Source organism: Clarias gariepinus, chromosome 18 (assembly GCF_024256425.1).
Source record: "Clarias gariepinus isolate MV-2021 ecotype Netherlands chromosome 18, CGAR_prim_01v2, whole genome shotgun sequence".
NCBI classification, from domain to species: Eukaryota; Metazoa; Chordata; class Actinopteri; order Siluriformes; family Clariidae; genus Clarias; species Clarias gariepinus.
The window spans coordinates 19,231,299-19,254,398 of record NC_071117.1 but is presented as its reverse complement, the minus strand read 5'-3'; the positions used below and the strand labels follow the sequence as shown (position 1 = coordinate 19,254,398).

At 34.2% G+C, this 23,100-nt stretch overlaps 2 protein-coding genes across 3 annotated transcripts; one reads left to right on the top strand and one right to left on the bottom strand.

The window, feature by feature from the left end:
• Positions 1-3,160: 3,160 nt before the first annotated feature.
• On the top strand, positions 3,161-10,237 carry LOC128506495 (interleukin-5 receptor subunit alpha-like). The gene is made up of 11 exons (XM_053476986.1): positions 3,161-3,244; positions 3,386-3,477; positions 3,608-3,633; positions 3,734-3,794; positions 5,566-5,668; positions 5,801-5,970; positions 6,361-6,491; positions 6,604-6,748; positions 6,843-6,954; positions 8,102-8,183; positions 8,298-10,237. Exons 2-11 carry the CDS (start codon positions 3,417-3,419, stop codon positions 8,352-8,354), a joined length of 948 nt encoding a protein of 315 aa, XP_053332961.1. The 5' UTR covers positions 3,161-3,244; positions 3,386-3,416; the 3' UTR covers positions 8,355-10,237.
• On the bottom strand, positions 6,968-21,452 carry LOC128506496 (SH2 domain-containing protein 1A-like). Of its 2 annotated transcripts, none has more exons than XM_053476988.1 (4): positions 21,248-21,452; positions 20,928-20,988; positions 15,934-16,075; positions 6,968-7,501 (listed from the first exon to the last, which is right to left on the bottom strand). In XM_053476988.1, the coding sequence occupies exons 1-4, from the start codon at positions 21,379-21,381 to the stop codon at positions 7,302-7,304; spliced, it is 537 nt and encodes a 178-aa protein (XP_053332963.1). In that variant the 5' UTR covers positions 21,382-21,452; the 3' UTR covers positions 6,968-7,301. The 2 variants fall into 2 exon arrangements, with proteins under 2 accessions (XP_053332963.1, XP_053332964.1); XM_053476989.1 differs by lacking the exon at positions 6,968-7,501 and adding an exon at positions 10,652-12,464 and having other exon boundaries at positions 21,248-21,451.
• Between the last annotated feature and the right edge of the window lie 1,648 nt (positions 21,453-23,100).

Genomic DNA, 23,100 nt, shown 5'->3' with positions numbered 1-23,100 from the left:
GCTGGCACAGATAAAGAGAAAATGAAAGCATTTTTGTCAGCTCATAAGCACACAAAGCAGAACTCAAATCTAAATGAGGAATGGAAGAGCATGTTTGGTTCTCTAGACCCTCCCAGCTCTGCACCAGCTCTGCACCAGCTCTGCTGACGGTACCTACTGTTCTACTTGCAAGCGGTGGCGGGGAACCCAATGGCACTGTGGCGGGTGGGCGTCTGTGATCATAAAGTTCCCCCCAGACTCTTAACCTCCCTCATGTTCCATCCTCAGCTCAGGTTGACTGCCAAGCCGACTACACCCTAGCTTGGCTCCTCCCTTTTCACATTTTCTGTTTAATCCTTCTCTTTATTCTTTACATATCCATGTGCTCATCTTGACTCAAACTCTTTAGCCAAGTGCTGTAAACATTTGACCTTTTCATAGCTTTACTAGATAGAGTACTTACCTTTTCTTGTCTTCCTGTGTTCCTATATTAGATACCAGAAAGTGGAGGCACTCAAACCAGAAAAGCCACAGTGTCCCCTGCACTTCAAGTGGTGCAGTCAATGACTGGGGTATCCACCTACCAGTGAAGCTGCAGCAGCTCATGCAACAGAATCACACTTGTTTTGGGCCATTACAACATCTGGAAACCCTTAGCTGAAAGCTGTAGTTGTTCTGGACACCATCAATATTAAACAATACAGATGAATAAGAAGATTAATGAAATAGACAGCAGATGCTTTCTTAGAAATCCCACAAGGGTTCTAAGGTCTGGCTAACAAGTCTACTGCTCTCTCTGATCTCGTCGTTTTATTAAGTTATTATATGTTTACATGAAATGTACATTTTTTAGTATTTTACTAGTGTCCGCAGTAAATTAAATTGATGTATTTCTGCAGGATGGCATCCTAAAGGCTTGCTATTAGCCAATCTCCACAAACATAAGTCAGCTGTAAACTGAATTTGAGTATCTGATGAGTACTTTATCTTTTCCACTTGCTCAAATGATCATTGGTCAGGTTCAAGTTCACACCAACCAGTTAAAATACATCTTTCTGACTTTTTTAAAACGCTCTTAACATTATATATAGAATTTAAATGGTGGGACATTTTACGGGTACCAGCAAATATGGGATAAAGGGAAATGAAACAAAGTTGCAAAAGAAGGCACAAAAAAGGAGAATATTGACATTACAGTAAATGTGGGTAGAGCAGAAGTCAAGAGCATTAGTAGCTTTTAAAACATATTTTAGCATTACAGACATTTTTTGTTTTGCTGTTTTTTATTTTTAATATCAGGATTGTGCATTATAGAGTGACATATTCTTTTTTTATCAGCACAACCTAGGCATTTTTTTTTAATTTTAACCAACTGCACAATCATGAATGAGCAAAAAAAAAAAAAATAATTATATGTGAGGTTAAATTGTGTTCTTTTTTCGAATACTCTACTTAATAAACTCCTGATCCACACTCTTAACCAGTTGGTGGTGGTAAAACACCAGTACATTATTGACTAACAGACAATGAACCAACTACCACAAAGTATTTTAGACTTCCTGGTCATGTTTTGGTTTGTGAATTCTCACATCATTTTTGCCGTACTTGTTTGTAAAATTAATTTTGTTTTCGAAGTGAATTATTATTTCTGCTGCACAATAATGAATGCTCTACCCCCTTTACCTATACCTGCACTTCTTATTATGCATTATGCATGCACGCAGATGCACACATACACACACACACACACACACACACCAAGTAATTATTATTATTAAGTAATGTGTTGTTTGAATGCATTTTGTATAATGTGTGTCTCTTTCTATATAATTATGATCTAGTCATTACATTATAGTGATATCATATCAACCTAATTCTAATTGCATGCTGGCCGGATTTGACAGTTGCCTAGCCCATTTAATGATTTGTACAATGTGTATGTGCTAAAATATATTCGAGAGCAAAACTATTTTAATGAGAATGAATATAATTAATTTTAACCACATGACTTCCACAAGTGATGCTTTAAAATCAGTAATAATTACGCTTAGTCATTTGAGGAACTGTACTAAATCATTGTTGCAGTTGCTAGCTAATTCAATATCTAATCTGCCAATCAAGTGGGAAAAAAGGAATGCACAAAGACAAGTCTAAGTCAACAGTTTCAGTTGAAGTTCAGACGAGACATCATAATGAAAGAAAACATGATCTGAGCTGTTCTGACGTTGCATGATTGTTGGTGCAAGAAAGGCTGATTTAAATATTCTATAAACTCTTGAGCTCCTGAGATCTTCATGCACAACATCTTTCACAAATTGATATATAAGGGGGAAAACATGTGAACTTGAACACGAACAGTGTTTGAGCTTTGTTGATACAGGAAGTCAGAGGACAATGGTCAGACTGATTAGCGCTTACAGGAAGACTGTGGTAACTCATATAGCCACCCATTACAACCATGGTAAGCAGAACCCTTTGGGTTAGTCATACATACATTAAAAAGTACACATATGTTTTGAATGTGTAAACACTAAGACTATAGTGACTTTCTTCTTTTTCTTTCTAGTTCTTTTGATTTTCTATAACACCATTGCTCATACAGTACTGTAGTTCTGACTCACGATGTTAAATTAATGTACTACACTCTAGTAGTGCTACCTACTATCTACAATAACTAACACTTCCAGGATGACAAAGCCAAGACTGATAGACCAATATCCAATCTGCCAATCAAGTGGCAAGAATGTAATGCACAAAGACATGCAAGTTCAGACGAGACGTCAAAATGAATGAAAACATGATCTGAGCTGTTCTGATTTTGCATGATTATTAGTGCAAGAAAGACTTGTTGCAATTCCATCATCAATACTAATTCCCAGACAAAAATTATTCCAACAAAAATAAATGTTATTGTATAAGTTTGTTGAAACAATGTAGCAACTCGATGGCATGGCTGTAATCAAAGCTCAAGGTGCTCCAATAAAATAATTGTGCCTTTTTTGGCCAGCCAGTACAGCTATGTTCCCAGATTTTATTTATTTATTGTTTATTTTTTAATAGTTTGTCAATTGCATTCTGATTAACTATATTTGTATGAATGTTTCATTTAACCCAAACTGTCACTTTAAGTACTGTAGCAGACAGAGGGGTGGAAACTCCCCTCCCCGCTGTCACTTCCTTAAAATGCTTTCCAGTAAACTTATGCAGAATTTCCCTGCCCTTGTGTAATTTCATCTCCGAACATCATGTGAAGTGGCCCTGAGCGGTAAGTTAGACAATTTGTCATTATTTCTCATAATTTTTAATGGTTTTAGCCTTTTTTTTTTTTTACATAGCTACATTCTATCAACATACAAAATATTGTGTGAACTAGTGTCAACTTTGTATTTAAATATGTGTGTCATAGTGATCAGACTATTCTCACGCCACAGTTTAATATGAGGCTGTGCGGATTGCTGTTGGCTCTGTCCTTGGTTCTGGCAGATGATTATGATTATGGTATGTCTTTTTTCCAAGTGAATAAGCCAGATCAAGATGAATATACTTGTATCTTAGTTAATTAATTCATTAATTTCCTAATGTTTCATTAAACCATGTGATTTTTTTGTACTTTGGTTTTTATACGCAGAATTTACCGAGTGTGACCCAGAAAAGGTACTAAACTCCTGTGTGTGGATAGGTTGTGTATGCAGTAATTTTGCATGTTGTGAACAGTCAGAAATATTTAAATGTGTGTTTTTGTTCTTGTTCTCAGTGTACAAATGAAATACTGACAAATGACCATGAGAATCATATGAATTCAAGTAACTCAAAAAGTAAGCATTTATATATTTTTATAAAAAAATTACTGACTTTCATTTAAATCACATGCAAAACATTCATGAAATTAAGCGATGTTCAGTGGGTTTAGATAGTCAACATTCCTTTCAAAATGATTCTGTGTGACAGCTTATAGAATTGCTCAAGATCATGAAAACATGAAAAAAAAGTTTTAAGTTTTTATCAGGATTCTGAACGGACAACATAAGGGCATGTACTTCCTATACTTTATCCATTGTAGAAATGCTTTAGTGGGTTTTGTAGTTTTGCAAATATTTTTGTTAATATTTTGTTATAATGATGATATAGCTTTATTATGCGATGCTTGTTTTCTTATTTATTCTGCTAGTTTCTGGGACGGAATTATATATTAGGGATATTGGATTTACAAAGATTCTTATTTAAAGTGGTCGACTTAGAGAACGACATTGCCTCTATGTGGAAATAATGCCTTACTGTGAGTTAAGTTGCACATGCTTTAATATTGTTATTGCATTGATCTGGAGCAAATGGGTTGTAAATTGGGAAAGGAGGGTGGCAGAGCTGGTGAGATATACAGTGGGGTAAAAAAGTATTTAGTCAGCCACCAACTGTGCAAGTTCTCCCACTTAAAAAGATGAGAGTGGCCTGTAATTTTCATCTGTTGCTGGCATTTTGGCCCATTCCTTTTGATGTTTTGGGGCTGTCGCTGGGCAACACAGACTTTCAACTCCCTCCAAAGATTTTCTATGGGGTTGAGATCTGGAGACTTGCTAGGCCATTCCAGGAGCTTGAAATGCTTCTTACGAAGTCACTCCTTCATTGCTCGGACGGTGTGTTTGGGATCATTGTCATGCTGAAAAAACCAGCCACGTTTCATCTTCAATGCCCTTGCTGATGGAAGGAGGTTTTCACTCAAAATCTCACTATACATTCATTCTTTCCTTTACATGGATCAGTCATCCTGGTCCCTTTGCAGAAAAAACTAAATACTTTTTTGCCCCACTGTAAATACACAGTGAATACAAAGAGATATCGGTGTTCCAAAAGATAAAATCACTCCTTGCCAAGTTTGATGCTGTGAATTTCCATTTTAATTTAGAACATCTATAAACAGTACACAGATATGCAAGAAATTATTTTCGAAGTTTGAAAATGTATGCGCCAAAACTAGTTATATTAGAACAAATAAGGTTTAGACATTAATTATTATTATTATTATTATAAATACTTTGTTGGCTTTTTTTTTAACAATTCAACAATTCAACTATAGCAGCACAAACAGCATAAAGATATCTTTGTGATGGTCCATGTTGTCCAGGTCATGTGATGGATGTATTCTAGTTTAAAAAGGAAACAAAGAGTAGTTAAAATAATGCCATAAATTTAATCAGAAATCTGTGGGCATCCCTTTACCTCTTTGCATGTCATTGTAGTTCCCACATTGGCTTTATCAAGTTAATAAAACATGTGTGTTAAAAAAAAGAGTGTTAAAAGAAGTTTAGGTGACTCTTTATAGTTGTTTTATATAGCATCTAACTATAAATGATAAAAAAAATGTGATACATTATAAAAAACTGATTTTTTTTCTACTAATGTTCTGCAACATTATACAACCAACCGAACTTGAATGTTGAAAATGCTTGGTGACTTTCCAGACCCACTAAATGTAGCTGTTTATGTTTAGGTTTCATTTAAGTCTCAAATATTTGGCTATATTTCAGAAGTTAACCAGTCAAATTACATCTTATGCCAGCTTATGACTTAATCTTTTATTTGATTTTTTAGATCGATTTGACATCAAATGTATTATTTATAATACAAATCTACTGAGTTGCTTCTGGAGCATATATGAAGTTCCTGAAGATGCATCCTATTCTGCTTCATGTCAGTAAGTGTTGGTAAATATTATGGTTGGCCGTATTGACTAATGTTATTCCTTTATAATACTTATTAGTTTAGCTGGGTTAATTGTAAAGATAATTGCCTTGTTGGAAATTGATGATTTGTCCCCTCATATTAGATTGTGCAACACCCCAGAGAAACATTGGAACTGTATCTCAGAAGGATCAAAGAAATCGTTTAGACAGTTGGAGAAAGAGAAAGTTGACGATGATCTTCTTGTTAAAGTCAATGTTTCCATAAATGGCTACTGGTACATCATCTGCAAATATTATTCTACATCAGAAATCGGTAAGAAATCCCATGTTACACACAACAATGCTAGAAATACCAATATACTACCTAAAATTTATATGCAGAAAATCTAATTTCACAATAATTAAGCACCGTGTTGTGTACAAATCGTGATAAAATCCCTGAGTTATCATAATATACATTACCCAGTTGTAAGACTACCACAAGCAGATGCTCATTCATGAGCTAAGTCATAAAACATTCCCAGAAGATGTGCAGCCCTATAATGTGCCAAGAGAGGGGAGGCATTTGTTTAAATGTTCCCACGTATGGGTCAAAACATACAGTAAACTGCCCCATCTACAAAGTCATTTACAAAGTAATAATAATAATAATAATAATAATAACAATATACACATCTTTTGTATATAATATTCTGTTTTCCAGAAAAGCTGGAACCCCCACAAAATATAACAACTTTAATTAAGTCAACAAACATAGAGATACAGTGGATGCAGCCAAGAAGTTTACTTTTTAACACTGACTGTTTTGATTATGAATTGAAAATTAATGATGAGGTAAGGATTTGCATTCATTTCATACTTCTAGTTTGTAGTTAACTTTAAGTGCTTTGCAGAGCTAACATTTTATATATTTATTTGTTTTACTTATTTATTCATGTTTTCCTAGTTACACACAGTGACAGAGGTATTAAAGTATAACATAACAAACTTTGAACCAACAACCAAATATATAATTATAATAAGGGTCAGACAGAAAAGCTGGTGTGGAGGTAGAGAAACTACACCGTGGAGTGACTGGAGTCAACCCGTGGGTGAGCCATTTTAAAGCATAATTTTATCAAGTGGTTTAAATATAACGTCTTAAAAGAATCTTATATGTGGGCTTATATTTGTCTTTAAAAACAGAAGTCAATCCAAGTAATGGTACCTGGGAGCTTAATGTCGGTGTGATTGCAGCTATTGCTTTTGTCCTTCCAATGATTCTTTTGGCTTTTCTACTCATCTGCAAGTTCCAAAGGTAACTTGGAAACTTCTTACTATTACACAAACTAATTTATGACTAACTAATGTAAGTTGACTTCAAAACAGATTTTACATGGATTACTGCATTTGTACATAAGAAATACAAAATTCCTTATTCTTGTTACATTGACAGCAGACATTTATAAAAATTTAGAGAATTGCTTTGGAGAAAACTCTCAAGAACATTTTGTAAAAATAGTGAAAAATTATGATTAAATGTTTAAAATTAAATGTAAAACTATTTATTGCCGAATAAAAGAGTCTAAATCATAACTGTTTACTAAAAATAACAGTTTACTAAAATTTACTGAACTTTACTAAAAGATTGATAAATGAGATAAATTAATGGTTAGCACTGTCGCCTTTGCACCTCCAGGGTCTCGGTTCGATTCCCAGCCAGGTTCGCCTCCCTTCTCTGTGTGCATGGAGTTTGCATGTTCTCCCCGTGCTTGATGGGTTTCCTCCGGGTACTCCGGTTTCCTCCCACAGTCCAAATTGGTGTTCCCAAATAGTGTGTGTTTTCTGGGATAGGCTACAGGCCCCTGTACAGTATACAAGATAAAGCAGTATAGAAAGTAAATTAAATTGTTGCCATGGTGGTGTAATTTCTTGTGAGGAAAAATAAGCTCTTGGAATAATAAACCATCGTACACTAATGTTGTTAATAGTATCATACAACTTTAGATTAGAGAAATGAACTTGCTACAGTAAATGAGGAAATGGATGAATGCAGGATGTGTATTTTCCTTTCAGTGCATTACGTTTGAATAAAAATACTTTTATTTAACTCAATATGGTAAAAAAAAAAAAAAAAAAAAAAAAAGAGCCGGGCACAAACCCACAATTATGGAGGACAGAACATACATTAAAAATACATAACACGGGGGAAAAAAATTACTATAAACTAATAAAAGTGCAATTAGAACATAGTGCGCACTAACTAATCAGGAAATGAATGTATTTTATGGAAGAGCTTAACATTGCTGGGCAGAGGGATAATTATAGCCTCATATGTCTATAAAGCAGTGCAAACAATTGTTGGTAACCTACATTATTGTCTAATTTAAGTAAAAATTCCATCCCAATAGCAATGTGCTCTGAAAATCTTTCTTTGAAATTTGACAAAATTTTTACTTCTTCAGGTTATTTGAGAAAGTGTTTCCTTCCATTCCAAACCCATCCAAAAATGTTCAAATGCTTCTTGAGCAAAATGATTTTAACCAGGTAAACTTTCTAAAAATTTCTCATGTATTTGGGATATCAGGGTATGCTGTTGGGTTTCAGGTGCAACTCACAATAACAACATAGGATGTGTTTGTCTCTGTTTTTTTTCACCAGGTTATTCCACCTAAACAATGTGAAGAAGGGACTGAAATCCTTGAGGTGATAAGTTAAAGAAGCATTGTGCACCAACATAGTTGAAACCAGCATTAAGAGAACATTATCTACTGTATTGTAACAAAGTGTTCTGTGTTTTTAAGACTCTTTACACACAAATGTTCTGTAAGTGTTAAATGGAGGTTGAGGATGTTGCATAGATGACACTTCTCAGTGGTTTTTCGTGTTAATGCGTGCGGGGGGGCTGGGGGGTAAAGAAATCGCATGCAAAAAACATTTGGTCATAAATAAGTGAAAAAAGAATGAGTATTGCCTTATGTGTTGAAACATAAGGCAACAGTATTGCTGTTTGCCCAGTATGCACCATGGTCCATGTTACAGTACATATTACGGTTTTAAAAATGTTAATGTCAAGACATCATGACATGAGATGAGGTGATTTTATTAATGTATAGAACCATGACAGCACTGTGTTTTTAGCAATTGCTTAAAATGCTTTGGTACATATATTTTATTTGCAATCATGAAAAAATGTATGATAAAACATAATTTAAAGGGTCCATTTGCAATAAAAAAACAGATATCTCTATTGTTATAAATTGTCATAAATATTATTATTATTATTATTATTGTTGTTGTTGTTGTTATTATGGAACCCTTTTGATATAAAAGCTATATCACACTGGAAGTCTTGCTGCACTGCTGTAGATGTGGTCATAGCATGGCCAAAGGCATCACAGTCGCGCTACTGTATATCCAGCAGCACAGCACAACACCCAGTGTAATATTGCTTTTATACAACAGTTCCACAAACACCATTTATTATAAACAGATAATGATTTGTTTCTTTATTTACCTAATTATTTTGCTCCCCGAACATATATCCATCCATGACTGGTGGAACTATCTAGCCGCGACTGGCAGAACTGGCGACCGACAGTTACAATAGTGTACATAGTTTTAAATTGTTACCAATACTAGGTGAGAAGAATATAACATGGTGGGAAGTCCTGCAAATCTCTTTACATTTTTTAAAATGTTTTTATGTTTCCATTTTTTTCGCTTTAGGAAATTATTCCCGTTAACTTCCATATTCTGGGGTCGAATCCCTAATAGTGTTAAATGGAAAGCTAGTGCACTAGGGTGTAAAATCCATTGTCACACACATCTAGTGCCCTTGATCAGGGGTTGGAAAGCGATTTATCCTCAACCTTGTGTTAGGAGTTAGCTAGCTTTTTAGCTATAAGCGAAAGAACACTGATATTTTAGGACAAATTAGGAGCAGTTATCAAGTCAGAGACTTTTTATAAGATAACTTTTGTAAGATAACCTTATCAGATGTTTTCTTGCTGAAAGCGCTTCTGTAACAGATATGTTGTATATAATCATACCCACTTTATTTTGATAAATGAGCTTCAGTTTCCTGCTGAAACTCTTTTTAGTAACCATATGACTACATGCACTACATCCTTCCCCTAAAAGGCATTAGAGCATTTCACATGGGTACTTTCCACCTTGTTTATGGTTTATGTGCACGCCAGCTCTGTAATATCTAGCATTGTATGATTTATATTTCATATTTCTTCTGATCTGGAAATGAAAACATTATTTATGAGTACATTTAGACATGGTTAAATCTGTATGGTTGGTTTACCTGATTTAATTTTCTGTTCATTTTTTAATGATTAATGTTCTTGGGTTTTTTTTTATGATAAATACTTCTCATGTTATTGTGTTGGGCACGCTTATGTCATGTTCATGTCATGAACTTTGTGTTCATTCTTTAAATGATGCAAAAAGCAGAAATTAGAGATTTGCTGTTAGTACCTCAAGTACTACTAATAAAGATCACTGTGGTTAGAGCAAGGTGGTAGGAGCAAAGGAAAACATGATGACTGGAAAACGGAAATCGGCAGGGTTTCCTTGGTGCTGTGATTTAAGAATATTTGAATCGACCTTAATTTATTTCGGTATACATTGATGTTAATTTCCGTTGGATAATAAATTTTATGATAATATATTTTAAACAATTTCCCTCTGGGATTAATAAAGCTCTTTGAATATTTGAAAAAACTAAAATCTATGGTTAAGACAATGAAATAGCCTGTAGAATAGCCTACTTTTGATTTCATTACATTACACTGACACAGTTTTGTGGGCATTTTTCAATATTTAGATTTAGCAATAATTTATTTCTAGACATTGTGTGGTAAAACAAGTATAAGCAATAAAGATAAGTCTAATTAATATGACTGAATTACCTTTTTTGTGTGTGTGCAATGAAAACAAACTAAACAGTGTTTGCTTTTATTTTTAATTTTGATTTAAAAAAAGACTACAAAACAAAAACCTCCATAAGGGGAAATACAAATTGATAGAAACCTTCTTTAAAAGGAAGTGACTACATAGTTTACTATTAACAATAGTCATAATACTGTAACAACACACAGGCATTAACATTATAATTACACCAGTAAAATACTTTATACAAAAATAAATGTACATGTACAAGTATAATAAATTGCAATGGCATGTTACGTCAGTCTGCCAAATTTATTGATGCATTTTGTTGATTTCACACATAAATACATTTAAAACATAGTGCAAACAAATTAAATGTCATCAGGTTAGGAATTCATTTTCTAAAAATATAAACCACATTCAACTTCAATGGATGGCTTGTGATCAGCACTTGTTGTGAGTAATCTCTAGACAGTGATGGCTTTTGCCCACAGTCAGGGGCTTTCCAAAAGCGTCTTATTTACTATCTCTCTGCCGTATTATATTTTCTTCTCTTATTGGAAATTATTGGCTAGTCAATGCATTACCAAAGAGATCAAAACGCCTATCATTTTACATAAAGGTCACACACAAGATTGCAAAATGCATAAGACTACTAATTGTACAATTTGGTTTTTAAGTAATCAAACACAAAAAGAGTTGTATTGTATTTTGTGAAGAAAAAAAAAGTATCTATCCCAGGAATACTGCTGGTGAGGTGGGCATACAATTTTATGAGCATTTTAAGCAGTCACTTTATCTGCACATTTTAGGGAGCTGGAAAGATGGCTGAGGATCCAGAAGAAATGCACGTAGACATGGGAAAACAAGCCATACTCCAAACTCAGGATTAAACCCTGAGCATCAGAGCTGTGAACTGGAAACTCGAAGTCTATTCCTGAATTTAGTATACAATATTGCTGTTTTTTAAGGCTTCTGAATTCCCCAACTTTAATCATCATATAAGGGATTCCTCATGAGTATCTGTATGCTGTCACGTGTTCTTTCATTTTGCCAGTTTCTATTCCTATAAAGTAGTTTTATTAATAACAATACAAGAACTGTTATACACTACTACTCTAAAGGTTCATGATTACAAAAAGTAATTTTCTTTTTTTGCCATCTGACATTTACCAGTAACTTAAAAAACACACACAGTTCCCCTTATATAAGATCCTAAAATGGAGAACAGAAACTTGAGTATATAAGAAGAAAAAACAGGATTATGGCTGCTGGCACCCCTGTAGTCAAGCATCTCATTAAAACAAATATATTTTCCTTCCAAACAGGTTTATCATCGATAAAATTACTGCCATTTTTTATCAAAAGCTTATATAATTATTAAAGACGCTTGGTGCGGAGTATACCAGAGTCTCATTCTACTGAAGCGATCTAATGAAGTATACAGATCAAACACTTTCTATTGGGATTTTGATAATCAAGCACACATAATAAACAGTTTCTGTTAGAATTTTTTATAAACTACACTATCTTCCTCAATCCGGTGCATAGACCAAACATTTTCATTTAATCTAGTGCACAGACTGAGCACATTTGGGTGGAAATTTTGAGGACATGGAATCCACCCCACAGAATTAACGTCATGTAGTGGGTGTCTTTACTGGGTGGGTGAATTTACAAATCTCCATCGCCATCTTGTGGAATATTTTATGGTATTAATACTTCAATTACTAGAAGGCCAGTAAGGTCACTTAAGAGAATAAAAAACAAACCAGTTAAACAAAGATAAAGATAAGTATCTCATTTGATAGATGAACAAATGCTTGCCTTCTAAACAGAAGTTCAGAAAAGGGAACATTTATATAGACAGACACACTCCCCCTCATTGTGTCTCACTGGATCGTCACATTTCCATGTAATCCGATTCTGTATTTAAATGAACACACAATGGAAAAAAAAAAAAAAAAAAGTTAGAGCACAAAGTGTAAAAGAGATAAGATGCACACCAGTGTGACTGATTACATATCTGCTACTGAGGGCTGTGGGTAAAACCACATGCACAGCTGCAAGTGCAACAAAGCCTTTTAAAACAAACAATAAAGCACAAGAATGACTTATAATTATCAACTTATAATTCGGTTCAAAATGGTGCCTTAGAATTTATTATGCTATAAATGTTCAATTACAGTATAAGGAAGAAAACTATCATATATGTATATACTGTAAGCGATATTTATATTAGTCCTGAGTAGGATTCTATGAAACACAAGGTAAGTAATACTTTTAAGAAATATTTTAAAATATTTTATTGACAATTACATGCCATTATTGACTCTTCTTTTTTAAGACCTCTGCAATTCGCCCTGGCATGCTGTCAATCAACTTCTGGGCCACATCCTGGCTGACGGAAGCCCATTCTTGCATATCCAATGCCTGATCAGAATTTGTGTGGGGGGGGGGGGGGGGGGGTTTGTTTGTCCATCCGAAACTTCTGAGAATTTATCGCAAGTTCTCAATGAGATTAAGGTCTGAGGAGTTTCCTGGACATGGACCAAAAATTCTGATGTTTTGTTCTCCAAGCTCCATAGTTATAACTTTTGCCTTATGGCACTGAGGTCTATCATGCTGGAAAAGTCATTATTCGTCTCTAAACTGTTCTTGAATGGTTTGGGAGAAGTTGCTTCCAGATGATGTTTTTGTACCATTCTTTATTCATGACTGTGGTCTTGGGTAAAAAACGTGAGTGAGTCCACTCCCTTGGCTGAAACAACCCCACACAGGAATGTGCTCACCTTTTCTTCTCCAGACAAGCTTTTTTCTGGATGTCCCAAACAATCGGAAAGGGGATTCATCAGAGAAAATTACTTTACCCCAATCTTCAGCAGTCCAAGCCCTGTGGATTTTTCAGAATATCAGTTTGTCCCTGATTTTTTTTCCTGGAGAGAAGTGGCTCCTTTGCTGCTTTTCTTGAAATGTATGAAGGTGGTCGCTACCATGAATTCTGTATCATGCCATCAGTAAAGCACCTTGAGACGATTCATGTGTGTATGCTTTATTATTATTATTATTATTATTATTATTATTATTATTATTATTATCATCATTATTATTATTATTATTATTGTGATTATTATTTACAATTTATTTATATCCAAAATTTATGGGATGCCCATTGTTTAATGTGGTAAAGAAATAAAATTGAATAAAATGAATATACTTAAATGGAAATAGATGAAAGATTTCAATTTCAATAATCTACAGTAAATAGTTTAACATTATTTCCTCATTTGAGCTTCTTGAACTTTAATCTGTGCAAATATCGTAAAGATTATTAGAGGCGACATTGTGAAAAGTTGATATTTTCCTGAAACTGTGTTTTTTGTATTTTTTTTTTCTTTCGAATTTCATAGCAAATACATGTAAACCAAATTAATTTATTTGGGTTCGTTGTTGTTAAATTATTTTAAAACCTAATAATAATATAAATAATTTATCTTGCAGATGTTCTACTTTGTCTTACAGATGTTCCACAACATTAAATTTAACTGTAAACAGATACAAAGTACAATGCAATACAATACAAAATATTGTTGTAGATGTTGGCACAAACAACCATTGTAAGATGGCGACTGTCATTTTGTATTACACCACACAATAGTTTTTTTTCCCATAAAACCATGCTTTGTAATTTTTTTTCTAATTTAGTTGAAAATGTCTTTCTCGGCAAACATGAAAGCAATTTGCACCACAAATGAGGTGGATGGCTTTTCGTAACATGTTGGTGTCTTAACTTGTAAGCAGAAACTTCTGATTCATCTAATGTCCTGAAACTGCAAAATAATTCAGTGTCTTGCAGGCATGTTGATTTGTTTTCTCTTGAAAGACAAAGCATTCGGATACAAGACTTACTTAGAAATTATGAAACTTTGTTTTAGACAGCAAACGAGACATGTTTACCGCTGCATTGATTTGCAACTTGTCAGAGAAACCGCAAAGTCTGGTGAAGATGTTCTCATGACAGACAAGTAACAACTTTATCTCTAAATCTTATGTATGTTTTTTTTTCACATTTGTTTATTATTATCATTTATTTATATCCAGAATTTATAGGATTCCCATCGGTAAAAGTGATAAAGAAATAAAATGTAATAAAAATAATATAGTTGAATAGAAATAGACGTCTTTCAATTTCAATAATCTTAAATAATTTCATAATCATTAATTATTAGTTTGACATTATTTCATCATTTAAGCTTCTTGAACTTTAATCTGTGCAAACTTTAATTTTGTAAAGATTCTTAGAGGGAACTTTGTGAAAGTTTAAGTTTCCATGAAACAAATTTTTTTATTATTATTATTTTTTTTTACATTTTCTTTTGAGTTTCATAGCAAAAATGTGTAAACCAAATTAATATATTTTCAAAATCATTTGTTGTAAAATGATTTAGCTTCTTATGAATTATATAATAATATTTGTGCTGGGAGGTCTTACATTTGAATATTTTTTTAAAGCAAAATCATTTGATTATAACTAAAATTTGTTCAATTATAACAATTACAATTTACTGCATGCATAAATTATGAAGTTTTCCTTAAAAAACATCTCCATGCCATCAAATAAACATATATTTTATCTGATTATGTAGAATCATAATGCACTGCCTTTATATTAAAAAAGGGCAATTCAGCAACAATTCTGAATAATCAACAAAGAGAATTCGCTGCACAGTAGTGTAAACTGAGATAGAGCTGATCATGTTTAAGTATTAAAACAGTCTGTTTTATGAAAAAGGTGGTGAATGTGTATAAGGTTGGGGATTCTCATATTCATTAAAGCTGGATATCATGCTGAAGACCAAGTTGAACGCATGCTTTTGTGCTTTCTTCTGTTGGTAGCGTTTTATGGAAAACACAATAAGCAAATCTCATGTTTTCCCCTTTTTTTTAAGTATATACTGTATAAACACATGGATTCAATTTTCTTTCTCAACAGAAATGTAACATTGATTTATATCTTTCCTGATGGCCACCAGTTTTAAATAAGCACACGCTCTGGCTCCCACATTACATTATGGCTCCCTATTTGAGTGTGTAGTTGTGGCCCTCTAGGGTCTTCCTATTACTATCCAGCACTTTCTTAAAGTAATTAGTATTAGTATTAGTAAATTAGTAAAAACATAGTTTTGCTGCACTTTTGTATTGTTGACTCCTTTAGCAACTTTACGCTCATCTTATATTTATCTTGCCATGATTTTCACATTTGTAGATGCAATCTGATAGCGGTTACTCTTTTAGACATGCTTTAAAGTGATTGGTTCAAAAGTTTCATCATATCAAACACAATCTAAAAACTTACCACAAATCCTGATGACAGGATAACCACATGCGAGCTCACCTCTATTTTGTCTCTCCTCTTCACTGAGATGTGATTTTTCAAGCGGATACAGAAGAGGAACCATGTTATGAGGAGTCACTTTGTAGGATTCAACGAGTATATCCAGGGACGGGAACCACTGTATCTTCGCCTTGTTCTGAGTCTTCGCAGAAATGGAGAAAATAGTTTACAATAGTAACAGAAATTAAAGGTATTGTAATAATACATAAATATAAATATAAATACATGTGTATATACTGATTTAATTAGGACAACATTCATAAAGTTCACAGATCTTAAGAGTTCTATGAAGGATTGTGCACAATGCGCACAACGGCCACTCAGTGGCCACTTTAATGGGAAGGCCTTTACAGTTACTGAAATAGCTAGAAGACCATACAGAGTTCCACTTTTGTCAGACTAGAACAGAAATCTGAGCCTGCAGCATGCATCGGCTACCCAAACCTGAACAGTTAAAGATTAAAAACAGTTAAAAACAGCCAAGCGAGGTTATTCTAATTTAAACTAGTGGGGGTTGGTGGGGGTATAGTAAGAAACTGATTCTTCTAATCGTCAGTCCCCTGATAGTAGAAGTTGACTCATGTCTGATTCATGATGAAAAAAAAATTCTAAACAGGAAAACCCTTTATAGAATAAAGTGAGTACAGTAATATGCAAATTTATGTATTTAAAGAACTTTTTGTTTAGTTATGCTTATATATAAAACACTTTTTAACGGCACTGTATATGTATTACACCTACAATATATATTACACCAAAAAATTATTAAATACCAAAAAAATTAATAAATATGCAGTGCAGTCAAAAAGTATTTTATATATAAGCACACATAAATTTAGCTTATTATTTACTTTATTTATTTATTTATTTGCATATTTATCACACATGAATGATTTATATTATCAAACTATTATTTAGATTTCGCTAAGATAACCCGAGAAAAAACTAAATGTATGTTGCTTGGCCCTATGTGATAAAGTCATTGCCCCGTTACTAGATCATGGATGATCTATGATTTTTCACACTCAGACCTGATTACTGTTGAATCAAGAAATCACATAGAACCTGTCTGACAAAGTATGCTAAAAGATCTAAAAAAGAAAAAAGCTAAATACATTTAAAGTAAGGTGAGAATTAAAGTATTTGCATGCATCAGTCTGAAAAGGGTTTACAAGCCATTTCTAAGGCTTTGGGGCTTCACGGTGAGAGCTGTTATCCACAAGTTGTAAAAACTTGCACCTGTGGTGAACCTTCCCATGAGTGGCTGGCCTACCAAAAGAGCACAACAATGAGTCATTCTGGAGCTTATAAAAGAAACCAGTACAACATCTTAAGAACTGCAGGCCTCATCTGCCTGAGTTAAGGTCAGGGTTCATGATTAAACACTAAGAAAGAGACAAGGCAAAAATGGAGTTCCATTGTGAAGGGCACTGCTGACCAAAAAGAACACAAAAGCTCATCTCACATTGCCAAAAAAACATCTTAGTTATCCCTAAGTTGTTCAAGCAAGTATTCTGTGAACTGATTAAAACAAAAGATGAACTTTTTAAAAGGTGTGTCCTGTTGCACCTGGCACATAAAACTAACATAGTATTTTATAAAAAACAAACATCATACCTAGACTCAAAAATGATCATAGCGTGATGGTCTAGGGTTTCTTTGCAGTTTAAGGACATGGAGGTCATACCAGAATTGATGGAACCATAAATTTTTTGCTCTACCAGAAAATACCTTCAGAGAAATAAGTCAGGCCATCAGTTCGTGACCTTAAGCGTAAGTGCAGGGCAATAATCTGAAACACACCAGCAAGTCTAAAAAAAAAAGTCTTTAAAAAGTCCAGACTTAAATCCTGTGGTATGACTGTAAACTGGGCATTCATACCCTCCAATGTGGCTGAATGAAAATAATTTTGCTAAGAAGAGTGGGCCAGAATTCCTCCACAATAATGTGAAAAACTCATCGGCAGTTATTACGAACACTTGATTTCAGTCATTGCCTCCAAGGGTGGCACAAGCAGTTATTACGTTTAGGCAATTACTTTTTCACACAGGGCCAGGCAGGTTTGGACAGCTTTTTCAACTTCATAAATAAAATCATCATTTACAAACTGCATTTTCTATTTACTCAAGATATTTTTTGTGCAATATAATTTTTTTTTTTTGATGAATATGCTAATTGGAATTTGCAAGGTAGCACCAAACATGGGACATTGAATGATGGAAGAAAGTTTTATTCTCGGACTAGAACTAAATTAATCTGGATGGTTCTGATGGCTTTCGACGATACTGGCATGACAAGAAGATCCCACTGGAGATATTTTCTACATGGCTCCATCATGATCTGGGTTGTTTTTTTCTTTCAATGGAAAAATGGAGCTTCGGGATATGCAGGGGGCATCACACAGTGGCTGGCTATGTGGACATGTTGCAGAAGGTATCCCTCTTGACTCAGAGGGCTCTCGTCTGTGTGGTAATGATTTTCAAAGTCTTTCAACAGGACAATGCTCCAGTTCACAACCTACACTTCTGGACCTTCCTGCGTGTTCCCCTGATCTAAGTCCCCTTAAAATGTTTGAGGATGGATGGCAGGGGAACCGTACAAAATTGGAAGTCAGTTCCAGACTGTGGATGCCCTTTAAAAAGCCATCTTCTCCACATTAAGCAAATTCTGGAGAAACTCCACCGGAGTAACCAGGGCAAGGACACCAAACATGGGCAGAATATGAGACCTTCATGAGATCATCAGTACACTAACGACAATGCTAGAGACAGTTCCTGAAGAACTGCAAATTAGGGGCAGAAACACCAAACACCATTGTCAAGGCCCCCCTTCCCCTTTCTTTCCCCCAATCTTTCAGGATGTCTGGTTGGTGTGTGTACTCGGAAATTGGTGATTTTATTAACATATTTTAGGTGGATTTTTGTGAAATTAGGTAAACTGAGGGCTCAATATCTTTCTACAGTACAACTGGTATGGTATTAGGTCCCAAACAAATCTTAACTTATAAAAGGCTTGACCTATCTTTTCCATTTTTCTTTAAAACAGTCAGCATATAGGAAATACTCAATTTTTATTAATGCTTTGTGTGAAAAATGCAAAACAGCAGCTTAGATTCTTTTTTTATTATTATTATTATTATTATTATTATTATTAACAGCCTTTACTCTATTTATAGAGTATACTAATATGTAAGTATTATAATGGCAGTTTTAATACCAGTTTTAAGGGGTATTCATTTATTTATTTATTTTATAAATTTACTTTTGATTGGGCATTGGTGACTCAGTTCTAGGTTTCTCGCCCGGGTTTCAGTTCCCACCCAGTACCCGATCATCAGAAGTAATAGTAAGCTGTACCAAGGCTTTTAATCAAAATGGCCTGCATTAAATCTAAAAGAAACTGGATATAATAGAAAAATAGAAGAAGCACAGTAATAAAAATACTTGTATGATAAGGATTTCATTCCATACGAATAAAAAAAAAAGGTTAGCGTACAATCATCAACCTCTTTTTCCCTATTAGTTTCAGTTTCACTTTGGGTTTTAATGACAGCATCTTTTTATTGTTCAGGGATGTGACGTATAAGATCAGATCTGGCCTCAATCAAATGCATATACATCTGTGGTCCTGTAAAATTATAATCGAGGTGAGAAACCCAGATTGGGGAACAGCAGACATAGCAAGGCGACGCAAACGCATCAGCTTCCCACACAAAATGACTGTGTGCCTTATTACTTTTGTAAATATTGTGCATCTAAACTGCAGTAAAAGCAGTGATTTTGATAAGTTATCGCTTCTAAAAAAAAAAAAAAAAAAGGAATACATAAGAATTTTCAACAAAAATGTTTTGTATTAGACACCCAAATGACAATAATTTGCCAGAATGAGTTAAAGATTGTGTTAATCTTGTTTTGCTGTCAAATTGTTCATTTGCATGTGTTTATTTGGTTTGTGGTGTATGTGTGTGTATGTGTGTGTCTTAGGCTTGTGGGTATGGCAAAAAAGCACATTTTAACAGACAACCACAAACATGAAAGTATAACACTTGCGCATATATCTCCAGTCATTCGCTCAGACTACACAGTGCTCACACAATATGTTTTACATTTGGTGTGACCCTTAAACAGTATAGTTAGAAGCCTATAATAAACCTCATGTTTGTGCTTTGCAGTATGTACCTAAAGTAAAATTATCCAGGGCATAGTTAATGTGAGAAAATGAGACATGCTTTACAGAGGTATTAACATGAAGTAGAAGAAAGAAAGCTTTTTAAAAGTTCAGCTTGGTGCAAGTTTAAATTTAAATCGTGAAAACTTACTGTATATATATAAATATATAACGTTATTTACTACACTGCATGGGCATTGACAACATTATGCAACATCACAACACTGATTTGCATCTAGACATGCATTCATTTTTGGCCTGAGATCTTGTACTTGAACCAGTCCGAAAATGTCTTCTTCATTACACCCAAAACTTTTCAGTGGGGTTCAGGTTTCTTTGCTAAAAATGAGTCCTCATGCTATAAAGCAGCGAGCTAAAAAGTAGAAGACTTTTAAATAATTTGTTGACTTTTTTTAAACTGATAGTGTACTGTAAAAAGCATCACCAAAGTCACTAATTATTAAAGTAACTAACTATTTAAATAATAAGCCAAAAGGGCCAAATAATGAAGAGCTGCATTCACCACTGTTTATAAAATGAATCCAACGATGACTGACGCAAACACCTTAGTAACGTTTAAGGCACTAAATAAACTGGTGGTGAATGCAAGTGTTTGCATAGATGTCAATTACCTTTTTTTTCACATTACCCATGGTTTAATAGTATGTAGAACACAATAATAATAAGAAGAAGAAGAAGAAGAAGAAATTGATCTGATGGTGTTCTGGCTTGAGCATTGATTAATGCTTGGTTATTTATTATTTTTTATTTTTAAGAAATAATACGTTAAGCTTAAAACATTTGTTCTTAAAATTTGTGCTCCTTACCTCCACCGCCCAGCCTTGAGGTGACTGGATAATCCTGTACGTGTGCACATATGGAGCTTTCCTTGATAAAAAAAGAGATGTCAGTTACTATTTTATCATTTTTATACTTAGTTTTTTTTCCCCCTTTCCACACATTTTTAGTTTTGCATTAGCAGTTCAGTGAAAAAAAAATCAGCTTTCAAAATTTCTCATTCCTGAATGCACTAGTGGAATACACACTGTACTGTGATAACATTTTGCATAGGACGAAGTTTAACTACAGATTTATGCAGAAAAATCGGCAGGAGGTAAAAAAAAAAGAAAAAGAAGAAGATTCTTACCTGACACAGAGGCACAAAGCTCCGTGCTCGCTTTGGCTGTCTCTCAAGAGGAAGCTTCCATCCTTTCCATATTTTCCCAACAACCTTTCTACATCCCTCTGGCCAATCTGGCCATAGTAAACGCTCTGGAGCATGATTTTCTCTCTCTCTCTCTCTCTCTCAACATGTGAGCGTTGCCTTTGAGCTAATATCTGAGCGTTTTGGGTTTTTCCTGGCTTGCGTGTGAATATCAGAAGAGGCGTGTCCAAGAAACCTGCACTTTCGCACCTTCTGCTGTGCACACTGTTGAGATCAGAGTCACACCACAAACACTGATACACTAAACTAAAAAATAATAATAATAACCTATAAGCATATAAGACAGTTTAAAAAGCATATTAATCTGTATATGAATAAATACAAGAAAGTTTAAATCATGAGAATTAAAGGCTGCATTAGATATATTAGGTCGCAAGGCCTTGTGTGCATCATGGATCCGTAGAAGTAAAAAAAAAAAAAAGGGATATATGTATGTTGAAGTGTAGGTCGGAACAGATTTTGACTTTGGTAATGTCGTTACAGTATGGGTTATCTCTGATCGTACCTGAACAGATGTTTTGCTCTAGCTGTGTGGTCTCGGTTTGTGCGCGACCTGAACATCAGCCGGCTCTACAGCTGTATACCTGGATTTATCCGCTCTAAACGCATGATTTTCCAAAATATTGATGTAAATGCAATTCCATGTATAAATGGAAATGAAATAAACTTATGCAAAAGACTGCACCAGAGAGGCTAACTTATAAATCTGATCTGGTCCATGTACGGTAAGAATATTCAGTGAAAGGAATAATAAGGGGATGTACATTTTAATGCTGGATTTGTGTAAAACCTGAATAATCATGATCGTTGTATTCTATAATACTTGTATTGTTAGAATAATAATAATAATAATAATAATAATTGAAAGGTTTCTGCTTTGTGAGATACAATAAGCAACATTCACACACACCCAGTCTCTCTCTGTCTCTCTCTCTCTCTCTCTCTCTCTCACACACACACACACCCACATACACACACTCACGCACGCACACATAACCCACATGTTCATTCTAATCAAAACAGAAACTTGTCACACGTTTTTTTTTTTTTTTTTGGTGTGGTGTTGTTCTGAAAATGGAGGAGCAAAGTGCATACATCTTCCACAGGAAATAAAGCTGCTGACCAAAGTTCTCATGCGTTACTCGTAGTAGTATTTATTAGGAATAAATTAAATAAAGACTCATCATCATCATCCTTATCATTATCATCATCACCATTTTTATTTGATTCTTTAAAAACAAGGTCTTAAACCAATCAAGAGAGACAATTTAATCGATTCAAACAGCTTAAAATGAAAAGAACATTCTTAGATAAAAGGCCATACATTTTGATGGTGTTATAGTATTAATTGTAATATACAGTATTACTAAGATTTGAAAAGAACACATGATGGATAATAAACTGGTGTCTCTAGTATACAGTAGAGACAGGAATGTCTACGCATTTGTAAACATACATGGTGGTACAATGTGGAATAACCAAGAGCATCTCAGGGGGAACAAATGGCCTACGTAAAGTAACTTTACTTCATGTTTCTTTTCAGTTCTGCTACAGAACATTTCAAAATGTTCTCACTTTTTTTTTTTTGGTAAACATGCATGCTGCTTCCTGTACAGCGATTGTGCTGTGTAGCTTTTTTGTCTTATTTTCAGGATGTGGTAAGAAACCCCTTCGGAACTGAACTTTTAATCCAGCTACATGCATTCAGCTGGAAAGCACCACTAATCCTAACGGTACACTACTAAAGCCAATTTAGTTTCACATTCTAACTATCA

Coding starts and splice junctions, on each gene's coding strand:
- LOC128506496 (XM_053476988.1), bottom strand. CDS start 21,381: ATGCTCCAGAGCGTTTACTATGGCCAGATTGGCCAGAGGGATGTAGAA. Junction 16,076..20,927: donor CTCAAGGCTGGGCGGTGGAG/GTAAGGAGCACA, acceptor ATTTCTGCGAAG/ACTCAGAACAAGGCGAAGAT. Junction 7,502..15,933: donor AGAGGAGAGACAAAATAGAG/GTGAGCTCGCAT, acceptor TATACTGTACAG/GGGCCTGTAGCCTATCCCAG.
- LOC128506495 (XM_053476986.1), top strand. CDS start 3,417: ATGAGGCTGTGCGGATTGCTGTTGGCTCTGTCCTTGGTTCTGGCAGAT. Junction 3,795..5,565: donor GAATTCAAGTAACTCAAAAA/GTAAGCATTTAT, acceptor TTGATTTTTTAG/ATCGATTTGACATCAAATGT. Junction 5,971..6,360: donor TTATTCTACATCAGAAATCG/GTAAGAAATCCC, acceptor TCTGTTTTCCAG/AAAAGCTGGAACCCCCACAA.